Genomic DNA, 20029 nt, shown 5'->3' on the forward strand with positions numbered 1-20029 from the left:
TTGAGTCCTTGATCAATTACAGGATAAAAATCTTCAACTGAGAAGAAGCGAAGAGCACCAAAAGCTTTTTCATTAATCAAATTCGTTGCCCCTCTGACAACCTTATATGTAAGGCTCAAAAAGGAAAGGCCTAACCCAATTATTAAACCATTAGGCAATTTAAACTGACTGGGAAACTGAAATAGGCTCAAAATGATGTCCTAATCCAACATCATCTTAACACTAAAGGAAAACTACTAAATTCTCTTTAATTGAACCATCGGTTGAAGAGGTTCAATTCAATTAAAAAATAACTGACTATATAACTGAAAACATCTAACCTTTTATGCAACCTAATTACCCGTAAAAGTGGCCTAATGCATGGAGGGCCCAAAATGTGCAGAACCAAACAAATAAAATGGAATTGTGTATTGGAGAAGGATATTCAAAAGTGAGAAGGGAACGTAACATTACATGTGCAAACTCTACTATCAGCTACCATCAAATTAGAAGTGGGGGGAGGGGTGGGCAGGGGTGTACATGTTTATGAATGAGAAGGTTGACTTTTGATTGGACTAAACACTTGGACTTCTAATGATTTAACTTTTCTGGTGGGCATCATTATTGAGTGGGAAGATATCTGAGAGGGTTCTTAGTGTTGCAAGGGTGTTAGGAAAATCACCTTTTTTTTTTCTTCTTTTGGAAGAAAAAGGAAGGGGGGGGAGAGGAAAAAACTTGCATACTTTCACACCCACACGGGTTCTTTTATACAGCTATTAAGTCTTTTCAATCTATTCAATGATGGGACATTACACCATATATAAAGGGAACAAGAGACTCCTAAAAATAGGAGCCAACTGTCTAACTAGGAAATTTATTCAAATGAGGAAACTGAGAATTTAATAAACCAAAATCCTACATAGCTAACTTAAAAAATGAACAGAACACTGAAAGATCTTGTTTCCCGAAATAAAATCAATTCTAAAATCTTTGTAAATCAAAAACTCAAACAGGACTTTGTTCATCTTCTCATTCTTCTGGATTCCAAATGGGTTTGGGTCAGTCTGAGATGGTGAATTTGCATCAATTCCCTCAGTAGTGAGAAAAATAAATCCATGAGTTCTGTAATGAGAGAATCCATTATTCAGTTAGCATCCACAAATATCAGCTTTGATGGGGGCAATAATCCAGTGCATCTCATGATCAACTGTCACTATCTTCTAATGGCTGTTAACATTTTTTTGGGAAAAATTCTTCAGTAAGCAACTAGATCTGTGTACTTTAGTTTGATTGTCACTTCCATTGTCCACATTTTCATTCATATCTGATTTGCCTTTTGAATGTTTTTCCATGCTTGACGCCGCATTGTAGAAGCCATTGTCATTATTGGCAAGCTCCTAAAACCTGTCTTCCACTTAGAAGGTTCTTTCTGCAATTTATGAGATAAGGAATAAATAGTATCAACCAGCCTCCATGATGTAGTGGGTTTAGGATAACAATAATTGTAATTTATTAGATTGAAAACTAAAGAGAAGAAAAGCAAGTGGCATGTAGCAAAAAAAAATTTTTTTTTTTTGGGGGGGGGGGGGGGGGGATAAACTTGGAAGCTAATTAAAGAGAAAGACAAAGTAGAGTAAAAATAGAAGGGAGGGGGCAATCCTAGAGAGGGAAAGAGAAAAGAGATAAGGACTAGCTTTAATAAATGAGTAGGTAGGGGGTAGCATGGGAAAAAGATAAAAAGAGGATATGATTTATCATGGGGACTGGGGAGGGGTGGAATTCGTGATCAGCTTGTCTTCTACCGAGTCAAGTGGCGGAATTACAGGGGACTCCAACAACCAGCAGCAGAATTAAAGCTTGGGACTTCGATTTCAACTTCAACAAGGAAAACTCTTAGTGGTGGAGTTTCAGCTTCGAATATGGCAGTGATGCTAAGGTCGACTTACAACAAAAATCTGAAATCAGGTATGTAAATATACGCATATTTATTTTTCTCCCTGCTTCTCTGTCTTTCGTGATCTCTTTCTGCTTTTATGTTCTTTCCCAACTCGGTGAAATCCAACAAGAGGGAGGGTCCGATCTAAGGTGTAGAACCCTAAAGGGGTTATCTGCAGAGAGGTTAGCAGAGCGGTGTTGGGAGGGTTGCAACAGGGAGGGAAAGATGGATTAGGGTTTCTCAGTGTAGGGGGTGAAAGTGTCGGAATTATTTGTTTATTTTTTCTTACTCTCTTGTCATTGTTATAGTGGCAAAGAAGATAGGGCTGCAGTGAGGGAGGTTGATGGGATGGAGTTGGATCCTTCATAGGAGGGTCTGATCAAAGATGGAGCAAAAGGAAGGGAGCTTTGCTAAGGGAATCGGAGGGGTGGGTTTTCAATGGAATAGAGAGGGGTTTTTTCTCTTCCCTCTAATAGAACCCTTTACGGGTTGTCTATTGAACAAAGAGTAGGGGGTGATAGGAAGGGAGGAGATGGTTTAGGGCTTCACAGTGTGGGGGAAAGCCTTGGGATAGTCTGGAATGTTTTATTGATTCGCTGTTACCGTGAAGAAGAAGATATGGAGGTGAAGGGCTGCAGTGAGGATGCAACACTGCGGATAGGCAAAGGAGTTAGAGAAGTTGATGTGGAAGGAGATGGTCCCTTCGGTTCTAATATCGAATTGGTGGATGGGCCACAGCCAGTAGGGAGTGGGAAGAAATTTGTGAGGGGTCTCAGCGTCGCATGTGAGGAGAGGAAATTGCATAAGAGAGAGGGGGGGGGGAGAAACCATGGATTGATGAGCTCAACTCAGTTAGCAAAAAATCCTGGTTGGACTGAATCTTGTCAGAGTGAATTCTGCTCTTTTCTTTCCCCCCTTGTTGGTACAAATTCGAAGCTACGTCTCAGTTTGAAGCATAAAATGACAAGAAAATATTGAGCTCTCTCGCCTGGAGACTGAGATATTCGAGGTATTAACCCATCTCGTCTTGGAAATCCCAAAAGAAAAATGATAATAATCGAGATCTCGATCTATGTAGAAATGAGCACAGTTTCTCACGAGCATGCAGGCTTTTGAATACAATTGGTTTTACTATGGAAAATTATGCCATGTATAAAGAGAAATAGAATCCTATAATAAAAACTTGACTCCTTCTGGGAAACTTATTCAAATAAGGAAACTAAGGTAGCTTCTAAAATACATTAAAAGATATTGGTGGTGCGATGGTAGGGAGTGGGAAGAATTCAAGAGGATCAGAGAAGAAGAAGCTTGCACACGTTGACAGTCAGACTCTGAAACACAATGAATTCAAATAATCTTTTCATGCTATTAGCAATGGCTAACTGCACCATATTTTAAGAGAAATAAAAGATTCCTAGACGTAAAGATTTAACTAGGAAATTATTCAAATAAGAAAACTCTGAATAATTTGGAAGCTGAATATCTTTGTGGCTATGGAAGCTGAATATCTTTGTGGCTAACTCATTGATAAACAGAATAAATACAGACTAAAAGAAACTATTTTCTCAAATAATGTAAATCCCTAAAATCTTACTAGGTCTAAAATTCAAACTGTACCTCATTCATCTTCAGCTGGATAGCCAAATGGGTTTGGGTTGGTCCAAGGTAGTGTATATGCATCATCTCCCGTTAAGAAAACCACAAGGTTGCTCAATAGCTTAACCCAAATATAATGGTAAAAAATGGACCTCTGATTTAATTTGGAAGTTAGTCTCTCTTTAATTATTACATCCTTATTTAAATTAGAACCTGAGGCTCAAAGCTTACAGATATCATAACCAGAAGATCTCCATTTTTTATGCATCATGCATGCAGGTGAGGATTAAAACAATCCTGCATACAGTGGGCCCCTGTACCAGATTGTAATATTAATAAGGCAACAAGGATTTACTAGATTATATAGAGGGCATATGAATGGAAAGTAACAGAGACTCTCGAAAATGAATTAATTTTTTTTCAAAATTTAGGGGCTATGAAAGAAATTGGAACTCTTAAAATATCAAATTGGGGCTGGAATTGCTACCGAATGGTCTCTAATACCCAACAAGTCTGGCAATTCTGATTGGCCAGTTTTGTCAAGCTTCTAGTGATATCCAACAGTTTGGATTAGTTCTGGTCATTTTCTAGTACCAAGAATAAGTTTTGCAAAAGTAGGAGCAAGAAGGAAGTTAATACTCATGTTGGAACAAAACAGAGTTGTTGCTGCTATTTTTCGTTAAGTTCCATAAGAGAATTGAATTGGAAATGAAATGAGTTTCAGAAAAAGCATGTATCAGACTAAGAGATATAAGAAACAGAATATGAAAGAACAGAAACAGAGAATAAGAAATTGAAGGGAAGAATATGTTGTTTTGGCTTTGAAAAACAGAATGCAGAATGGTAAAGAGAAAAGAGATACTTGAAGTGGAGGAGGAGGACCAGTGAAGAAGAAGAGGACGGATCAGATAGGATATCTTCCAGATGCGGTGGCAATTCATAAGTAGCCAAAAACCCCTCAGAAGCTTAAAAGTTCTTTTTCCATCATCTTCCCTAGTATGCTCGACACCAAAATCATCAGAATGTAAGTTCTGGAAAAATAAAAAATTAATTAAAAAAATCCACAAGTCAAATGAAACAGTTTACAAAAGAGTTGCTGCAAGCAAGAGCATTGGGTCTGATCATAGTTTTCTTGTTCTTTTTGAGTACTAGTGAGTTACAAACTTTGCCTGAAATGGTTAACCACCGTGAACTTGAACTAGAGTAATACTCAACCAGCATGAAATTTATGTTTGTATACTAACTCCCCCCTGGACTCTGCTTGTGCAGAAGCCTTCGGCACCGGGTTCGCCCCTTTTTATACTAACTGATGCTACTATTAGAACTGGAAACTCTGATGTTTTCTGGTCTTTGTATTCTCCCTATTGCTGTCTGGGGTGTTTCCTTTCCCACTTTATGAGGTTGACTTGGTGAATTTGTGTTTGTCACAGTAATAATTCATAAATATAGGAGGCCTTTTTTAAAGTAAGCTTGGCGCTGCATTTATGTGTATTTTTTATTTTCTGTTGAATGGATGATTCATTACCAATGCCCAGAAGCGGAAAATGTTGGTTTTTTTTTTTTTTTGGGGGGGGGGGGGGGGTTACATGGGGAAAAATGCTGGGGGAGAGAGCCAAACAGGAAAAGCAAAAAAATTACCCAGGTCTAATAGCCAGACCGAGGCGGAAGCAAAAGGGATAAATCTAAACCCAAACACCATCAATGTGCTGGTTCATTGGGATTCTACAAAGGGCCTATGGGAGACCATATGGAGCCTTTAGCTGGCATCTGTGAAGATGGCTTTCCAAATGAGATTCAGAGACTGAGAGTTGGAGGTTCATCTGCGAAGAGATTCTGCTCCATCCAAGTATAGGAGATAAAGGCCCCAAACACAAGCTTGCCTGTGGTGACACACATTGAGGAGCTAGAAAAAGAACAAACCAGCCAAAGCCATTCCCAGAGAAGGGGAGGGGCTGGCTGCCTACTACGGCACAAATAAAGGCTAAGGTTTTCTTCCAAATAGTGCAGATCAGGGGACAGCAGAAGAGGTAGTGTCTGATATTCTCTCCAACATTCCAGCAAAGGGTGCAATAAGGGGAAACTTGGATATGGCCGCCAACCAGGAAAGCTTGACTGGGGAGTCAGAGGTTCATAGTTTTCCGAGTAGTGCATGAGTGGTGAGGATGTGGCTTTTGAATCAGATAAGTTTGTGCCTAGGGACCAAGGATTTATATAAAATTCCAAGCAGGGGAAAAGTTGAAGGGGAAGCCCAGAGCCAAGGGCAATGGAGGAGGAGGAGAAAGGGGCAACTTTCAGGATCACAGACTATGTAGACCAATAAGGTTGTAAAGAAGTCCTAAGGGGTGGCAGGGGTCAAAGCTAGAAGGAGATAACAACACCATTAGCAACCACCAGAAGAGTTGGCATTGATGGCTCAAGAACGAATAAGTGGAATTTTCTGCCAGACACAAGAGGGATTAGACAGAATAGGAGCAGTCTAGATATTATACCCAATTCCCAATTAACCAAATGAATCTTGCTTGGTGGTGATTTTCCAGATTAGCAATATTTTAACCTCGTACTCTACAGATACCTAGACCTGGCAAATGGAAGCCCAGCTAACTGGACGGAGAACTTCGGGGTCTCCTTGCCTGCCAAAGGAAAGCATAGAAAAGAGATTTCATGGCTTTGATTGTGGACATAGGATGAATATGGATGCCACATCACTAGACATAAGAAGATTGGAGAATGGATTTGTTCAGCACTGGCATTCTAGCGTAGGGAAGAAGCTTGCCTATCCAAAGCTGGAGCCTTTGGCTGGGAAGATCCAACAAAGGAGTACAATGTCGGCCAGTTTATGTATATATGTGCTACAAACATGTTATATGATTCATTTTTTACATAAGAAAATTATTGGTGTTATAGAGAGATGCTTGAATTTTTGAGGTAGCTGGTTTCCTCAAATAAGAGAATAAAAAAAATAAAAAATAAAAAATCTAGCATCTCATATTTGCCTTTTGAATTCCTATTGTTGGGGCTCAAGTTCTTCTTTCTATTGGAGGTGGGGATGGGAGATGGGCATATATGCGAAGAATACCTATTGTTGTTTGCTCACTCTTACACCAATGAGACATCAATGATTCTTTGGACTGGAGATAGTGTGGTAGACCTTTGCTACTCTAGGATTTTTGTACTCAAGCATCACTGACCACTGCTATTAAACTTTTTTCCCTAAGACTTATTTCATGCATTTCAAATTCTCTGCACTCATTTCACTAGCTCTCTTTGAAAAACTGACAGCATGTTTGAACTAAGTTTTCATGTGAATTTATTTACTTGAAATTACTTGGTGAAATAAAGAATGATAAATAAGAGATGAGTTAAAAAGTGAGAAAAGATGAAAAGATTTTATGCCTACACGAAGATATCTGCTTTCTTTACTACATTTATTTTTAATTATTTATGATACTCAATACTTCACAAATTGTATTAATGCTCTTCACAGCCAACTTACCCTCTGTATGCAACTAATTCACATGGACATTTTAAACTTTGACTAAATACTCTGAATTATTGTCTTTTCAGCAGAAACTATGCAAAGGGACCGTGAGCCATCGATTAGATGCTTCCAGAATAGGGGATTTGCTTACCATCTGCAAAACAATGGGGATATTATGGAAAGGTTTCCTGAGCTCAAGGATGCAAAAACTGCACATCCAGGAGATGCTATTGTTGAACGTAAGAACTCTGTCAGCAATGAATCCTTTGTGCCTCCAACTGAAGTTTATCATAGACCTGTGTACCAACAAGAATTTTGCATGTGGCCGAGTTACCTTAGGGCGCAGCCAAACCAATGGAATGCTTTTGAGAATCGCTTCTATTCCATGAATTGTGAATACCCATATCCTGTAGATAACCGATTTCCATACATGCCTCTCAAGATGTATTCCCATGGTTACGCACATGAATTCCAATTTCAAGAGTTTCAATACTTCGTGGTCATTGATTTTGAGGCAACCTGTGACAAAGTAAAGAACCCTCATCCACAAGAAATAATTGAATTTCCATCGGTCCTTGTGAATAGTGTGACTGGCGAACTGGAAGCTTCTTTTCAAACTTATGTGCGACCCATGCTTCATCAGAACCTGAGCGATTTCTGCAAGGAGCTCACGGGCATTCAGCAAATTCAGGTATGCTTTATTGAACTTCAGTAAGTTATGCTACTAGTGTGGTTTTCTAATAATGTCTGATGATAATCTATCATAGCGTACTTGAACTGGAAAAGTGAATAGGTGTCTGGCATTTGTGGTGCTGATCTAGGCTGTGTAGACTAGTGTTTTATTGGTTTATCTATGGGATATGTGCTTAAACTGTATACCTCATCGTACCTATCCATTATTTGTTTTTTCTTTTCCCTGAGAACTCACAGCAGTTCTTCTTGAAGTCAAGAATTTTATGATGGATAGGACTGGCTTAATCAGTTACCAGTCTGATCTGCAGGAAATCTCCAGTTGTCATTGTAAACTGTTTGACTATTATGAGATTTCTCATGATAGTTATTTGGAAATGGGGTCGGCTACATGGATTCCTGATTGGAGGGCAAGAATCCATGTAGCCGACCCCATTTAGTTGGGACAAGGCTTATTGTTGTTGTTGTTGTTGTAGTTATTTGGAACTGTATGCCTGTAGTTTATCATTCCTAAATCCTGATAGAGGGTGCGTAAGTTCACTGTATCTATATATGTCTAGTTATTGCAAATAACTTTTGCACTGTAGTTAAGTGCAACTTTTCCTGCTTTTTCATTCTTTATAATGTTTTTATGTTGCATAATTTCTACATTGGGTGGGGTTGACAATGAGAGCTGAAGTATTGCTAGCTGCTGTATGGAATTCTAAAGCCATTTCGAGCATTTATTGCGGACTTAATCTTGGTCGTAAGAGAGGGCCTGTGTTTTGGACTTTTCATGCCCAGCCTACTTCAGTATGCCTGCCCATCCAGCAACTATGGTGGGGGGTGGGGGGGGGGGGAAGGGGCTTCTTTGTTTGTTGTAAATTGGGCACCCCAACCCCCCACCCGGGGGGGGGGGGCGCTAATATCACCAAAGAGTTCTTTCTATTTTACTTTCAGGATCAACCTGATACATGATGAAACACTGGGGAAATCACCTGAGCTATAAGTTCATTAGGATAACCATTCATTTAGGATGGGCCATGGGATTTACTTGGTACTTGGTCAATCTTTCTGTTACTTTCTTATTTGTAGTTCAACCCAATGGAACTGTCCACAGAAAGACTTTTACTTTGCGAATGATTTCATATTATTCCTTTCAGATTAGCTTCTCCATTCTTTTATTCACCATTTAGATTGAAATCTTTCAATTTTATAATGTAAATCTGCAAAGTCCTTTGTTCCAATAGCCAGACTTGACAACTCTTATCGTACTTTGTTCTGTCAACTTTTGCCATGGCAGTATCAGGGTAAAGCTATCAGTCCCAAGCTTCTCAGCCTATCACTTCTGACCATCAAGGCAACCATGAATTTCTTGTTTAAAATTATTAATTTCTGAACTTACAATTTTCTGGCTCATCTGTTAGACACAATTTTCGTAGCTACAAGCTCATGTAAAACTGCAGGAAAGCTACATGAATGATGGATTACGCAGCTATTATCGATGTTCTAGGAAACCAATAAGTATGAACAAATGAACTGGTTTAGGATACATGAATTACTGAATGAAAGGAACATATTTCTCTAACATTTAGCAGTGTAATGTATATATATGTATCCATAGAGTCATGCAAAGTTAGAAAATTTGTTGGTTAAAAGGGAAAGAAAAAGAAAATCTGCTACTTGAACACCTTTTAATTTGTAGTAACTGAATGGAAGGAACATAATTTCTCTAACATTTGGCAGTTAAGGTAGATATATGTATCCATATAGTCATGCGAAGTTAGAAAGTTTTGTTCGTTTAAATGGAAAGAAAAAGAAAATCTACCGCTTGAACACCTTTTTTAATTTGTTAACATACCTTTGTGTATCTTGTGATTCAAAGTGATAAGTGATGCTGCAAGTATTTTTTCAGTTGAGAGCTTTTGCACAAGGAACTTAAGGCATATGTGGCACAAGGAACTTAAGGCATATGTGGCACATGGAACTTAAGGTATATATATTTAGGATGCATAAGTGAGAACAGATCAAGCATTTTGTTGAGAGAAAGAAGTCTTTTGAAGGAAACATGATTGTTGGAGAATATACAACCAACAAGAGCCCAAAGGAAAGTAAACATCCACCTTCAAGAGCTGAAGCTTAAAAGGATTTCTTTTTCTTTCTTCTTGGATGGAGATTTGAAGAAAATTAAGTGTCTGAAAATTGGTTTGATCAAGGAAATCATGTAACCATTGCTTTATCATACAATTGTATTCCTGTGAAGGAGTTGGTTCCTAGTGGTTGTTTTGAAATGAGGACACGCGTGCCCGCTGGGTGGGTGTGCTTAATTCAGAGGCCTACCTTTATAAGAAATATAAATAACATCTAACAATAAAGAATGTGCTGCATTTTCTCAGACCCCGGAAAAAGCTTTTATTAGTGAACTGGTGGAAGCTGGGAGAGAGTGGAAAGAAGAAGATGAATTGATGATATCCTTCAAGAAAATCTGATCATAGTTGAGTGGGAGCTATCATAGATATTCTTTTGTCTGGTAGAATGATTAGAATTGATATGTTTTCAGCTAGCGAATCAGAAAGTTAGCCGACACTTTGTGCCGGAAAATGATGGATTACATTATTATTTTTGTACACAATCTGGTTTTGCAGTTATGATTCAACTTATGGGGCTTTTAGAGGGAGAGTGGATGCAGAAAGTTGCAGAAGCCAAGGATTTGACAAATGCCAGTCACTTGGGACATTCACTGATAAAGCCAACCTTGATAAAGAATCTGCCACTGAATTAGCAGATCTAGGAATATAAGAAAAAGAACATTGATCAAATAACTGTTTCAGCCCAAAGATTTCATCTAGAATACCAACACCTCAGCTGAAGGGGGAGTTTCTGACTGAATCAAATTAAGAAGTTGAAGGTGTATGTTCATCTCACACCAAGCTTAGGTTCCTTTATGTATGTAGAGGGGCTTTTGATGGACTCAATAAAGCCACTGCAATTTTTTGCAGGATATCGGCTCCCCTTATCAAGTGCTGGTATCTACATTCATGGACTTTCAATAGAAATGTTAAGTTCTTCCTGAGAAAATTTCTGGTTCTACTCTTTTGATGACTTAATGTGAATATGTATTAGTGCTGAGACAGTTCTTTTGCTGAATCATACTTCCACTTTTGTTAGTAGACTAGTAGGGTGTACTCAGTGCATGATGCTTCCACCACTGCAGGGTATTGGAAGGATCATAATGTATGCGCCCACAGTTTCACAGGGAGGCTGTGAGTGGGCTACTAGAATTCTTTATAGTTGCTGTAGAAAGCTATTTTTAAGTGGCCTCATTTTTTGTTATCATGTTAGGTGCTCACCGGATTCATTCTTGCTTTTTACTTGTTGACACAACATGCCATGGGATTTTGATCATTTTTTCAGAATTTATGCACCCTCACAAAAGATCGACTTCGAAGTGTATTTACACGTGAAAGAAAACAGGACGAGCGCTTAGATAATTCTCTCTTCATTGTCTTTTTTCTCTTAAAATCTTCTCCATTCTTTCTGACTTATTCCTGGGGTGCTTTTTTTTTTTTTGGGGGGGGGGGGGGGGAGTGAACTTTACAGTATCCTCGGAAAGTGGTTAGTGTTAGTAGATTTTTAATGGGTTTAGAACCATGTCTAGTGTGAGGTACACTATGTTCCAGTTTAGAAAGGATCCAGCTAGAATTAGACTTTGTTGGGGCTGAGTGTTGATGATAGGGTTATATCAAGTGTGAGTAGGGGAGATTTATAGTGAATGTTTCTTGATTTTTTTAATGGCGGAAAATACTGCTGGAATTGATTGACAGCAAGCTTTGGATTTGTTTTCTGGAAATGGAAGATTGGGGGTGTCTAGATTTATGTTGGGAATTTGGATTGAGTTTTCTTAGGGTGGAGAGTGAAATTCAATCCAAAAAAGACCATAGTATTATTTGGATGGCTGGTTTGGATCTATTCAGTTTTGGAGTCTTTTGAATGTTGGCCAATTTTCTCTCTTCTATTTTTCTTTCTTTCTTACTCTCTCTCTTTTTTTTTTTTGGTTGATTGGGGGGAGGGGAGGGGGGGGGGCATCACAGTTTATGTTGCCAACCGGTTTTCACTGTCAAATCTCATTAGGATTATAACTTAAAATAAGATCTAACTGCAAACAATAAAATTTAAATTCTCCTAAACCGCTCCCATGATTTTAGTGCTCGTGTAGAAGGAATCCCTACACCTACCAAGACCTATTCTAGTGCCAGTGTAGGGGAGAATCCTTCACCTGTGGCTGGGTTTAGACAGCCTAAGTGCATTACTGTGGACTTCTGCAATTAGAAAGCAATGAATCTTCTTTACTAGTCTTATTCCTCCGAATTTTTGGACCACAACATGTGTGTGTTTGTGTACCTATCAATTTGTGCTGTTGTGTGAGTGAAACTATTTCACACTTCTATTTTGGGACGCAGTTAATCTATGATGTATGGAAGATGTGTTTGGACTGTTTAGGTTTTTCTTGGCCTCTAGTGAATTCATTATGTGGTGGAATAAAAGATTTCATATAGTTACCACCAAGGGTTGATTCAGTTGGCATATACCAATGCCTCTTAGTAAGAGTTCGACTCTCCTTAGGGTATATGTAAATAGTTCCCCGCTCCTTACATGTAGAAGCTCCTTCCCCACCCCTAAAGGAAGGAAGGAAGGAAAAGAGAGAGAGAGAGAGAGAGAAAAAAGAATCTCATATATGAATCAATATGATGCATGGAGGGTGCGTGTTGTTCTGGGTTCCTTAATCTATATGATACAAGGAGGGCGGGTGTTTTTCTGGGTTCCTCTCATTCATGTAATGAACACAATTGAAGCAGATATGAAGGTGTCCAGAAGATGTCAGGTATTCTTTTTAGAAATACTTTGAAGAATCTCAAGGAGTTGGAACATAGATCTAAAGGAACGCTCATAAATATTACTGATTTAATAATTTCCTTGGAGGCCACAAATTCGATGGTCTCTTCGGCCCAATCAGGTGATGTGAGGTTTATTGATGTAAACTATGATGGGTTCAAACTAAATTAAATGGATGCAAACCTGGAAATCCAGGCAGGGCAGGATTTGGAGGATTCTGAGGGGTGATAGGGGATGGGTGGTTTCTTCCTTAAGTCTATTTGTTGGCATTGAAAAACTTTGGAGCCGAATTTGGAGGCCGCATTAAAGGATAGCAAAGGTGTCGAAAGACTGGTTTGGTGACACCTTTTGGTTCTATACAATCCAAGTCTATTCTGCGGTTTTTCTCAAACAACTTCGGCTTTTTCATTAGATTCATATTTGGGGGAGATTTTATGGAAAATTCTTTCACTTCGGAGCTGAATTTGAAGGCTGTATTAAAGGATAAGGAAGGCGTGCATAGAATATGGTTCAGCACCAGTTTTTTGCTATGTAAAATCAAAGTTGATTTCTGTGGTTTTTTAAACAACGTTGGCTTCCATTAGATTCATATTTGGCAGAGAATTCATGGAAAAGTCTCCCACATTTACAGGGAGGGAAATCCTAAGTAGTTTCTTTGGCAGAAATGGTGCTGGAAAGTGGACCTTTAGATGCCATTTTTCTGGACTAACGTCAGATGGAATAAATACAGCATGTTTGCTGAAGGCCATCCCAAATGTGGACCACTTCTTCCTATAGTGTTCTTTGTAATCATCTAGGCATGCAGCATGCCTTGATCTAAAATCTTTCTACTCTATTGTTTTAATGCACCTTTGTTGGCATTTATGGAAAAAAAACTAACATTTGGTTTTCTGTTATCCTGGTTAGATGAGTTTATTATTCTCTCAACATAAACGTGTAAAGCTCAAAACCAGAAGATGATTTTGAGTCATGAATTATGATATTTTCTGAGTTGGTTTGGCTTCATCATGTGAGATACAGTGGATGAGATTCCAAAACCTGGGATAAGTTATATTCTTGTGTCTTCCTCACACATTCTCTATTTTCTTGGTTTCCACCTCAACTTGTTTCTTGAGTTTGATTGTTCAATCTGTGCTTTTCAATCCTCTAAAACATTTCTTGAACTCTTACCATTCTGCTTGTGGAGAGTTACATCTGAGAATCATAATGCTGTAGATACTCTGTTTTCCGGCTATGTCAGGTTATACTGTCTTTGTCTCCCATCCTTTTTGATATATTTGTTTCAACCAATTCTTTGGATTATCAAAGAGCTACCTTAGAGGGCAACTTTACTTTGATTTGAGAAGACTTACAGTGGGTTTTGCTGCTACTTGAATATTCCCTAATTCCATTGCTTTGGATTTCAGACCTAATGTCCCTGTACGGAGAAGTGATATAATCCATATTGAAGGAACTAGAAGAGCTAGGGGTAGACCTAAGATAACCTTAGGAGAAGTGGTGAGAAATGATATGTATAGCTTAGGCCTTGTATCTAGCATGGCCTCGAACAGAATTGATTGGAGGCAAGAATCCATGTAGCCGACCCCATTTAGTTGGGACAAGGCTTATTGTTGTTGTTGTTGTATTAGATTTAAACCATATTTTGAAGTTTGATAGCAAGTATCGAAGGTAGAACTCAATCTAAATTTAGGATGGATCCAACCCTTACTAATTTTGGTTGTACTATGTTGTGAATTTTATCTGTCAAATCTGATCTCTAGTTACTTTCAAACCATCTGATGGCTCTCTTTTATCTTCTGAAGGGTGTTTATCCTAATTTGGGTGATTGAACAGTTTGACATCTGAGAAGGTTGACATCTGATCTCTAGTTACTTTCAGACCATCTGATGGCTCTCTTTTATCTTCTGAAGGGTGTTTATCTTAATTTGGGTGATTGAATAGTTTGACATCTGAGAAGGTTGACTTTTCTGCTGACTGTGTTCTTTAGAACTTTCTGTGAGACTAGGTCTAGAAAATAATTACTGCTCTGTTCTTGCATTAAGTGTATCCTCCAGCCCTTCCAATTTTCATATGCAACAGACTATCAAGACTCAAGAGTAACAGTTTTCCTAGGATGAATTTTTGAGAACATTGGTTACTAACAATCCTTTAAAACATCTCAGAAAGACTTTATAGGTGAACTTTAAGAATTTGAGACATGTATATATATTTGCAGTAGTAGAACATGCTGTTGTGGTCTTTATCAGGATGAAGTATAGGACAGCCTAGGATGTTGAATATCTAGGATATTACTACTTAGAAAGATGGTGGGATGGTTTTAGGTTGATGATAGCTTTGATAAATGGATAGGATTCAATTGTTTAGTGTTTGAGCTTCAGTCTTGGTTTAGTTAGTGGGTGATTCGGAACACGGTTTACAGAATTTAAAGCAAGAAGAGTATTTGATTTGGTAGATAGTAGAAAAGAGTTAACTGTATGAAGAAGAAATATAATTAAGTTTACAGAAGAATAGTAAGACATGGATAAAGAGTTTGGAGAGAGGGAGAGTTAATCTTTTGGCTGTTATCTGCGAAGTTTTCACCCAACCTCAGGTTCTATTGATTAAATTTGAAGAATCTAAAGCATTTTGTTTTTGTATCTTTAGTTTATTTCCCTAAGACTGGCTTTTTGGGATAACATATTCAATTCTGACCCCTACCACTCCTGCCCCAGCATCCGTGCCTTAATTTAATGGAACTAAGTGTATCAGACTCCAGACTCCATAGATATTCATCATAAATGTATGTATCTCTTGGCAAATTTGAACCAACTATCTTTGAACAGTGTTTGGAGATTGTCTTCTAAACATTCACTAGGCACTTCTTCTCTTGCACTAGACTATGGAAGGTAACTCTCCTCATGCATATTCTAAAGTGTCTGGAGTTCTTGTGTAAGCCATGTGTTAGGTGGCTAAGATGGACAGTAGGACTAACCGTTTGGTTCCTTATCCTCATTCTGGCTGTTGGTTTTTTCTCCTTAGTTTTTCTATTCTTTATAATGCCTATGTAGTTATTTATTGGAAAAAGTTTTATAAAACTGCAGGTCTAGAATATAATCACTAGATAAGCACCTAGTTGTGCCTAATTGTAGAGTGCCTTTTCTCAACCACCTGTATTTTCAGCCCTGCTCCATTTTCTTTTTTCCTGGAAAAGTTCTATTTTGTATGTGGATATTATGGCAGTTGGTCACTATGTTTCAGCTGAAACTTGTTTGAGGGACCTTGGTTTTTACCTGTCTAAAAGATATGAGCTATATCTGACCAGCAACTTGGCAGCTATTTGTGGCGACCTGCAGATACTTTCTAGACATCTTTCTTCCATGTTGAGCAAATTCAGATTCTTACCTCTTCATAAAATATGAACTGTCTCCAACCTACCGTGCGGAAGATGTGTTAATCTACATATACCCTTAAGACCTGTAGGACTAGAAAATGTCTGCCTCATACATTGAGTGGATCACATCTAGCTCATATCTTTACTGCTGAGTGCTGATTAAACCAGGAGATGGTGTCAAACATTTGCTTGCAAGTTGCAACTTCCCACACGAGAGGGATGGTTGGAGTGGGTCAAAACAAAAATGGAATAGACATTACCGACCATCTTGGCAATTAGAATAGTAGGCTTCTTAGCTGCATCCTTCTCTGAGACCTTTGAGTGAGATGTCTTTCCTTGTACCTGCTATTCATGCTGTGGATGAGAAAAAGACTTGGTCCTTCTGAAATTGCTGGCTAATCAGAAAATGGAAAAACACCAATCAACTCATTCAAGCTACACACTCCATTTATGAATACAGTGGAAAGACGACAAATTGTGGATATCATGAGAAAATGTGATTTTCCTGTCTTTTTCTCAGGTAGAATTTTTCCAGACATGCTTCCACCTATTTTATGCTGCTACCAAGACCTGATTGATTTGATATTGCCAGGTAATCTTTAGGTAAGCTCTAACTGAATTGTGTGCTTCCAGGTGGACAGAGGAGTTCCTTTAAGTGAAGCTCTACTTATGCATGACAAGTGGCTAGAGGACAAGGGAATAAAGCAGACTAACTTTGCTGTGGTCACATGGTCAAACTGGGATTGTCGGGTTATGTTGGACTCTGAGTGCCGGTTCAAGAGGATCCGTAAACCTCCATACTTTAACCGGTAAGATGATCCAGTGACATAATTGTGTGATTCAATCATTAATAAAATAAGAGTTTAAGGTGTCTATGTTGACAAGTCTTTCTGTTTGTTTTTCTATTCTGGATTTCTATGACCAGATGGATCAACTTAAAAGTCCCATTCCGTGAGGTCTTTGGTGGGGCTAGATGTAATCTCAAGGAGGCAGTCCAGTTAGCCGGTCTGGTGTGGGAGGGGCGTGCTCACTGTGGCCTCGATGATGCAAGGAACACTGCACGCCTACTTGCCCTTCTCATGCGTCAGGGATTCAAATTCTCCATTACCAACTCCCTGTGGCAAAATGCTGAATGCCCACCAACATGGCAGCAATTTCAAGAGCGACCATCGGGCTCAACGCATTACCCATTCAGGCTGAAGCAACCAGTCATGCCTCTTGTCCAGTTCCACCCTACCTATGTGGACCCTGCAAAGGAACAGAACATGTATTGCTTCTGTGGAGTAAAGAGCAGCAAACGCATGATCCGGAAGCCTGGTCCAAAGCAAGGCAGCTACTTCTTTGGGTGTGGGAAGTGGACTGCAACTAGAGGTGCCTTATGCCCTTATTTTGAATGGGCTTCACCTTGATATACCTCTTGATCATGTCATCAGCTGTTAGATGCTTTTATTGGGGGTGTATCTACTCACCTCATACAACATACATATTATAGTCTCAGTAGTGTTTCTCTGCTTGTGCCCCTTAAGAAGTCTTTTAGGTAAGGGGGGAATCTAACTTGTAAAACTGACTTCTTGTTGACATAAGAGATAAGTGTGTATGAAGAATGCCTATGTAGGAATATCTGGTGACATGCTCAGACAAGCTATAAATTATCATAAATAAGATGGGAACATATTTGATATCTTTCTTGGTTTGGTGCTTTTCAGTGGTAATCAGCTGAGTGATTGTGTGTCAGATTGCCTTGTGACTGTTTGATATCAGGTACCGGAGAACCTGAACTCCAAGCATATATTGATATGGGCGGTGACAGAGCTATTGGGATGACCTTCCAACCAAACCACATGAATCAGAGACAGAAGTAATTGGATGACTAAATTTTCACTTTGTGATATCCACTTCTCATTGGTTTTCACAATCTCACTTTTGAGTTCTAATGTTTTATTTTATTTTATTTTTTATTACATAGATTCTTTTCTGTTATATTGCTACTGAAGTTGTGCACTATATACATTAAATATATTTTTTTGGCTGGATGTGTACATTATCTTTTTTTCTCTACTTATTATAGAACTTTAATTCCAAGGTTGATTTTGATTGTTCTTAGCTTTATACTTGTCTATTATTTGTTTCATTGACCAAAACAATATTATTTCAAATACTATATATTAAGGGGTTTCATATTAGCTCTCCTTGCCATTACCACCTAGATCGGCTTGGCTTTTACCTTCTTCTGGCTTGACCCCTGACATTCTTTTGGGATCCTTTTCAACCTCCTGAGCCCATGTCAAGTCTATGCTTCCCATATCCCAAGCATATTCTTTTCTCAAAGTTCATCTTTGGAAACTCTGGATCCCCCCTCAAAATTGAATGGTGGATTAAGAAATCCAAAACAAGGATGATGTATACATTTAAATCAGACCACCATCGGTTGGGTTCTGTGGTTGGTAGGATCAGCACTTCTTAGTGAAGAGATCATGGGTTTGATTCTGTCTGATGACATATTATGTAATACTCCTATCTAAATATAAAAAATTACTCGTTCCAACAAAATATTTAGATCGGACTAAAAAGCACAAAGAAGGCGCAAGTCGTGGGTCTGATCCTATTTGTTAAGGCGCAGTCCTAGTTACAATGTTATGAACTTTGTTGCAAATATGGCTTTCTTTGTGATACAACCGACTATGAACCTATTGTAAACCTCTACATGTTCTTGGCAAGGTGCCCATGATTTCAAGGACTTGAAATTTCTTGTTCAATGTGGAAAAGATTAACACTTTATAGTACGAGGTAAATAATTCAAATTTTCTTTAGGCAAGAGACAAAGCCTTGTACATAAAAAATAGTTCTCTCCCCCTTCTATATCGCAAAAGCCATTAATTCCCCCCCCCCCCCCCAAAAAAAAAAAAAAAAAAAAACCTTGGCGAAAAGATATAATATTTTAATTTAAATCAAAGGAGTGATTTGTCTTTAAGTAGTTCATTCTATTAATGATTGAATTTTCATCAATTAAATATTAATTAATGAGATTCATATCTCCTCTTTATATAACTTTTATTTTCGCTTACACAAACAAACATCATAGTTATTGAGGCCTTTTTGTCAATATTTAGCATTTTTAAGATTAAAATGCCATTTTGGCCAGTACAATTTTAATATAATTTAGTATTTAAACTTAGAAAAAGATGACCATTTTTTTTGTTCTTTCAACAATTCAATTAGGCAAGTTTTTATCTTTATTTGGACATATAATGCTTGCACAAACACAAGGGCCAATATCAACAGCTGTAGAAGCATTTGATTGGTTGAAACTTTTTTCTTGAAGTCACAATGATTTTGAAAGAAAACCCTAACACACAAAAAATAATAATAAAAAAGATAAGGGAGGAGAAAAATGAATATTTTTCTTACTAGTGAAGTATAATACTTCATTATTTGTTACATTGCAATACATAATCTAGTCTATCCAGTAGAAGATTGAACATGAATCATATTAATGAAATGCCAACTTAAATGAGTAAAAAAAGTAATTAAAATTAGAAAAAAAATGTCATTTTATTTTTTATATGTATCTGCATTTGATGGTAATTTTATAATACTATCAGATTCTTTAATCGAATATATACAAATTTCCTTGCTTACGTTGGACTAAAATTTGGTTGTTGAGATATATATGGAGTCCTCTATTACACGAACTAACCTATGTAATATTATGATATAATTTGTTTTCTACTCCACGTTGGAACACTTAGAAGTATTGCGGAAGATTTTATATGTGAAATGTCATCATTAGGCCCATAAAAAAACAAACAAATACGCTAAGGCATAGTTGAAAGCAAAAGAAGGAAAACGATAAGACGAGAATTTATTTTCTTTTGGATAATCATGATTCATGAAGCAAAGCATTGTTGTTGTTGTTGTCTTTAGGATAAGAAGTGTGATTCATGTCAATTGAGGGGGAGAGAAGGTATTCATCATTTAGTGGGATTTTGGTAAATTCAGTATTGTAGCTTTAAAAATGATCCATAGATATTTTTGCAATTGATATGAAGACAAGTGATAGAATCATAGTCCTTCATACAAATTTGGGATTACATTTGTTTCAAGAATT

The 20029-nt window shown here is 37.9% G+C and overlaps 1 protein-coding gene across 1 annotated transcript; it reads left to right on the forward strand.

The window, feature by feature from the left end:
- Positions 1-1700: 1700 nt before the first annotated feature.
- Positions 1701-17663, forward strand: LOC149001986 (uncharacterized). The gene is made up of 4 exons (XM_089138903.1): positions 1701-1944; positions 7076-7680; positions 16555-16730; positions 16847-17663. The coding sequence occupies exons 1-4, from the start codon at positions 1899-1901 to the stop codon at positions 17328-17330; spliced, it is 1311 nt and encodes a 436-aa protein (XP_088995029.1). The 5' UTR covers positions 1701-1898; the 3' UTR covers positions 17331-17663.
- The last annotated feature ends 2366 nt before the right edge of the window (positions 17664-20029 follow it).

The sequence above is a fragment of the Hakea prostrata genome, chromosome 10 (assembly GCF_041222555.1).
Source record: "Hakea prostrata isolate BN-2017 chromosome 10, UWA_Hpros_2, whole genome shotgun sequence".
Classification (NCBI taxonomy): Eukaryota; Viridiplantae; Streptophyta; class Magnoliopsida; order Proteales; family Proteaceae; genus Hakea; species Hakea prostrata.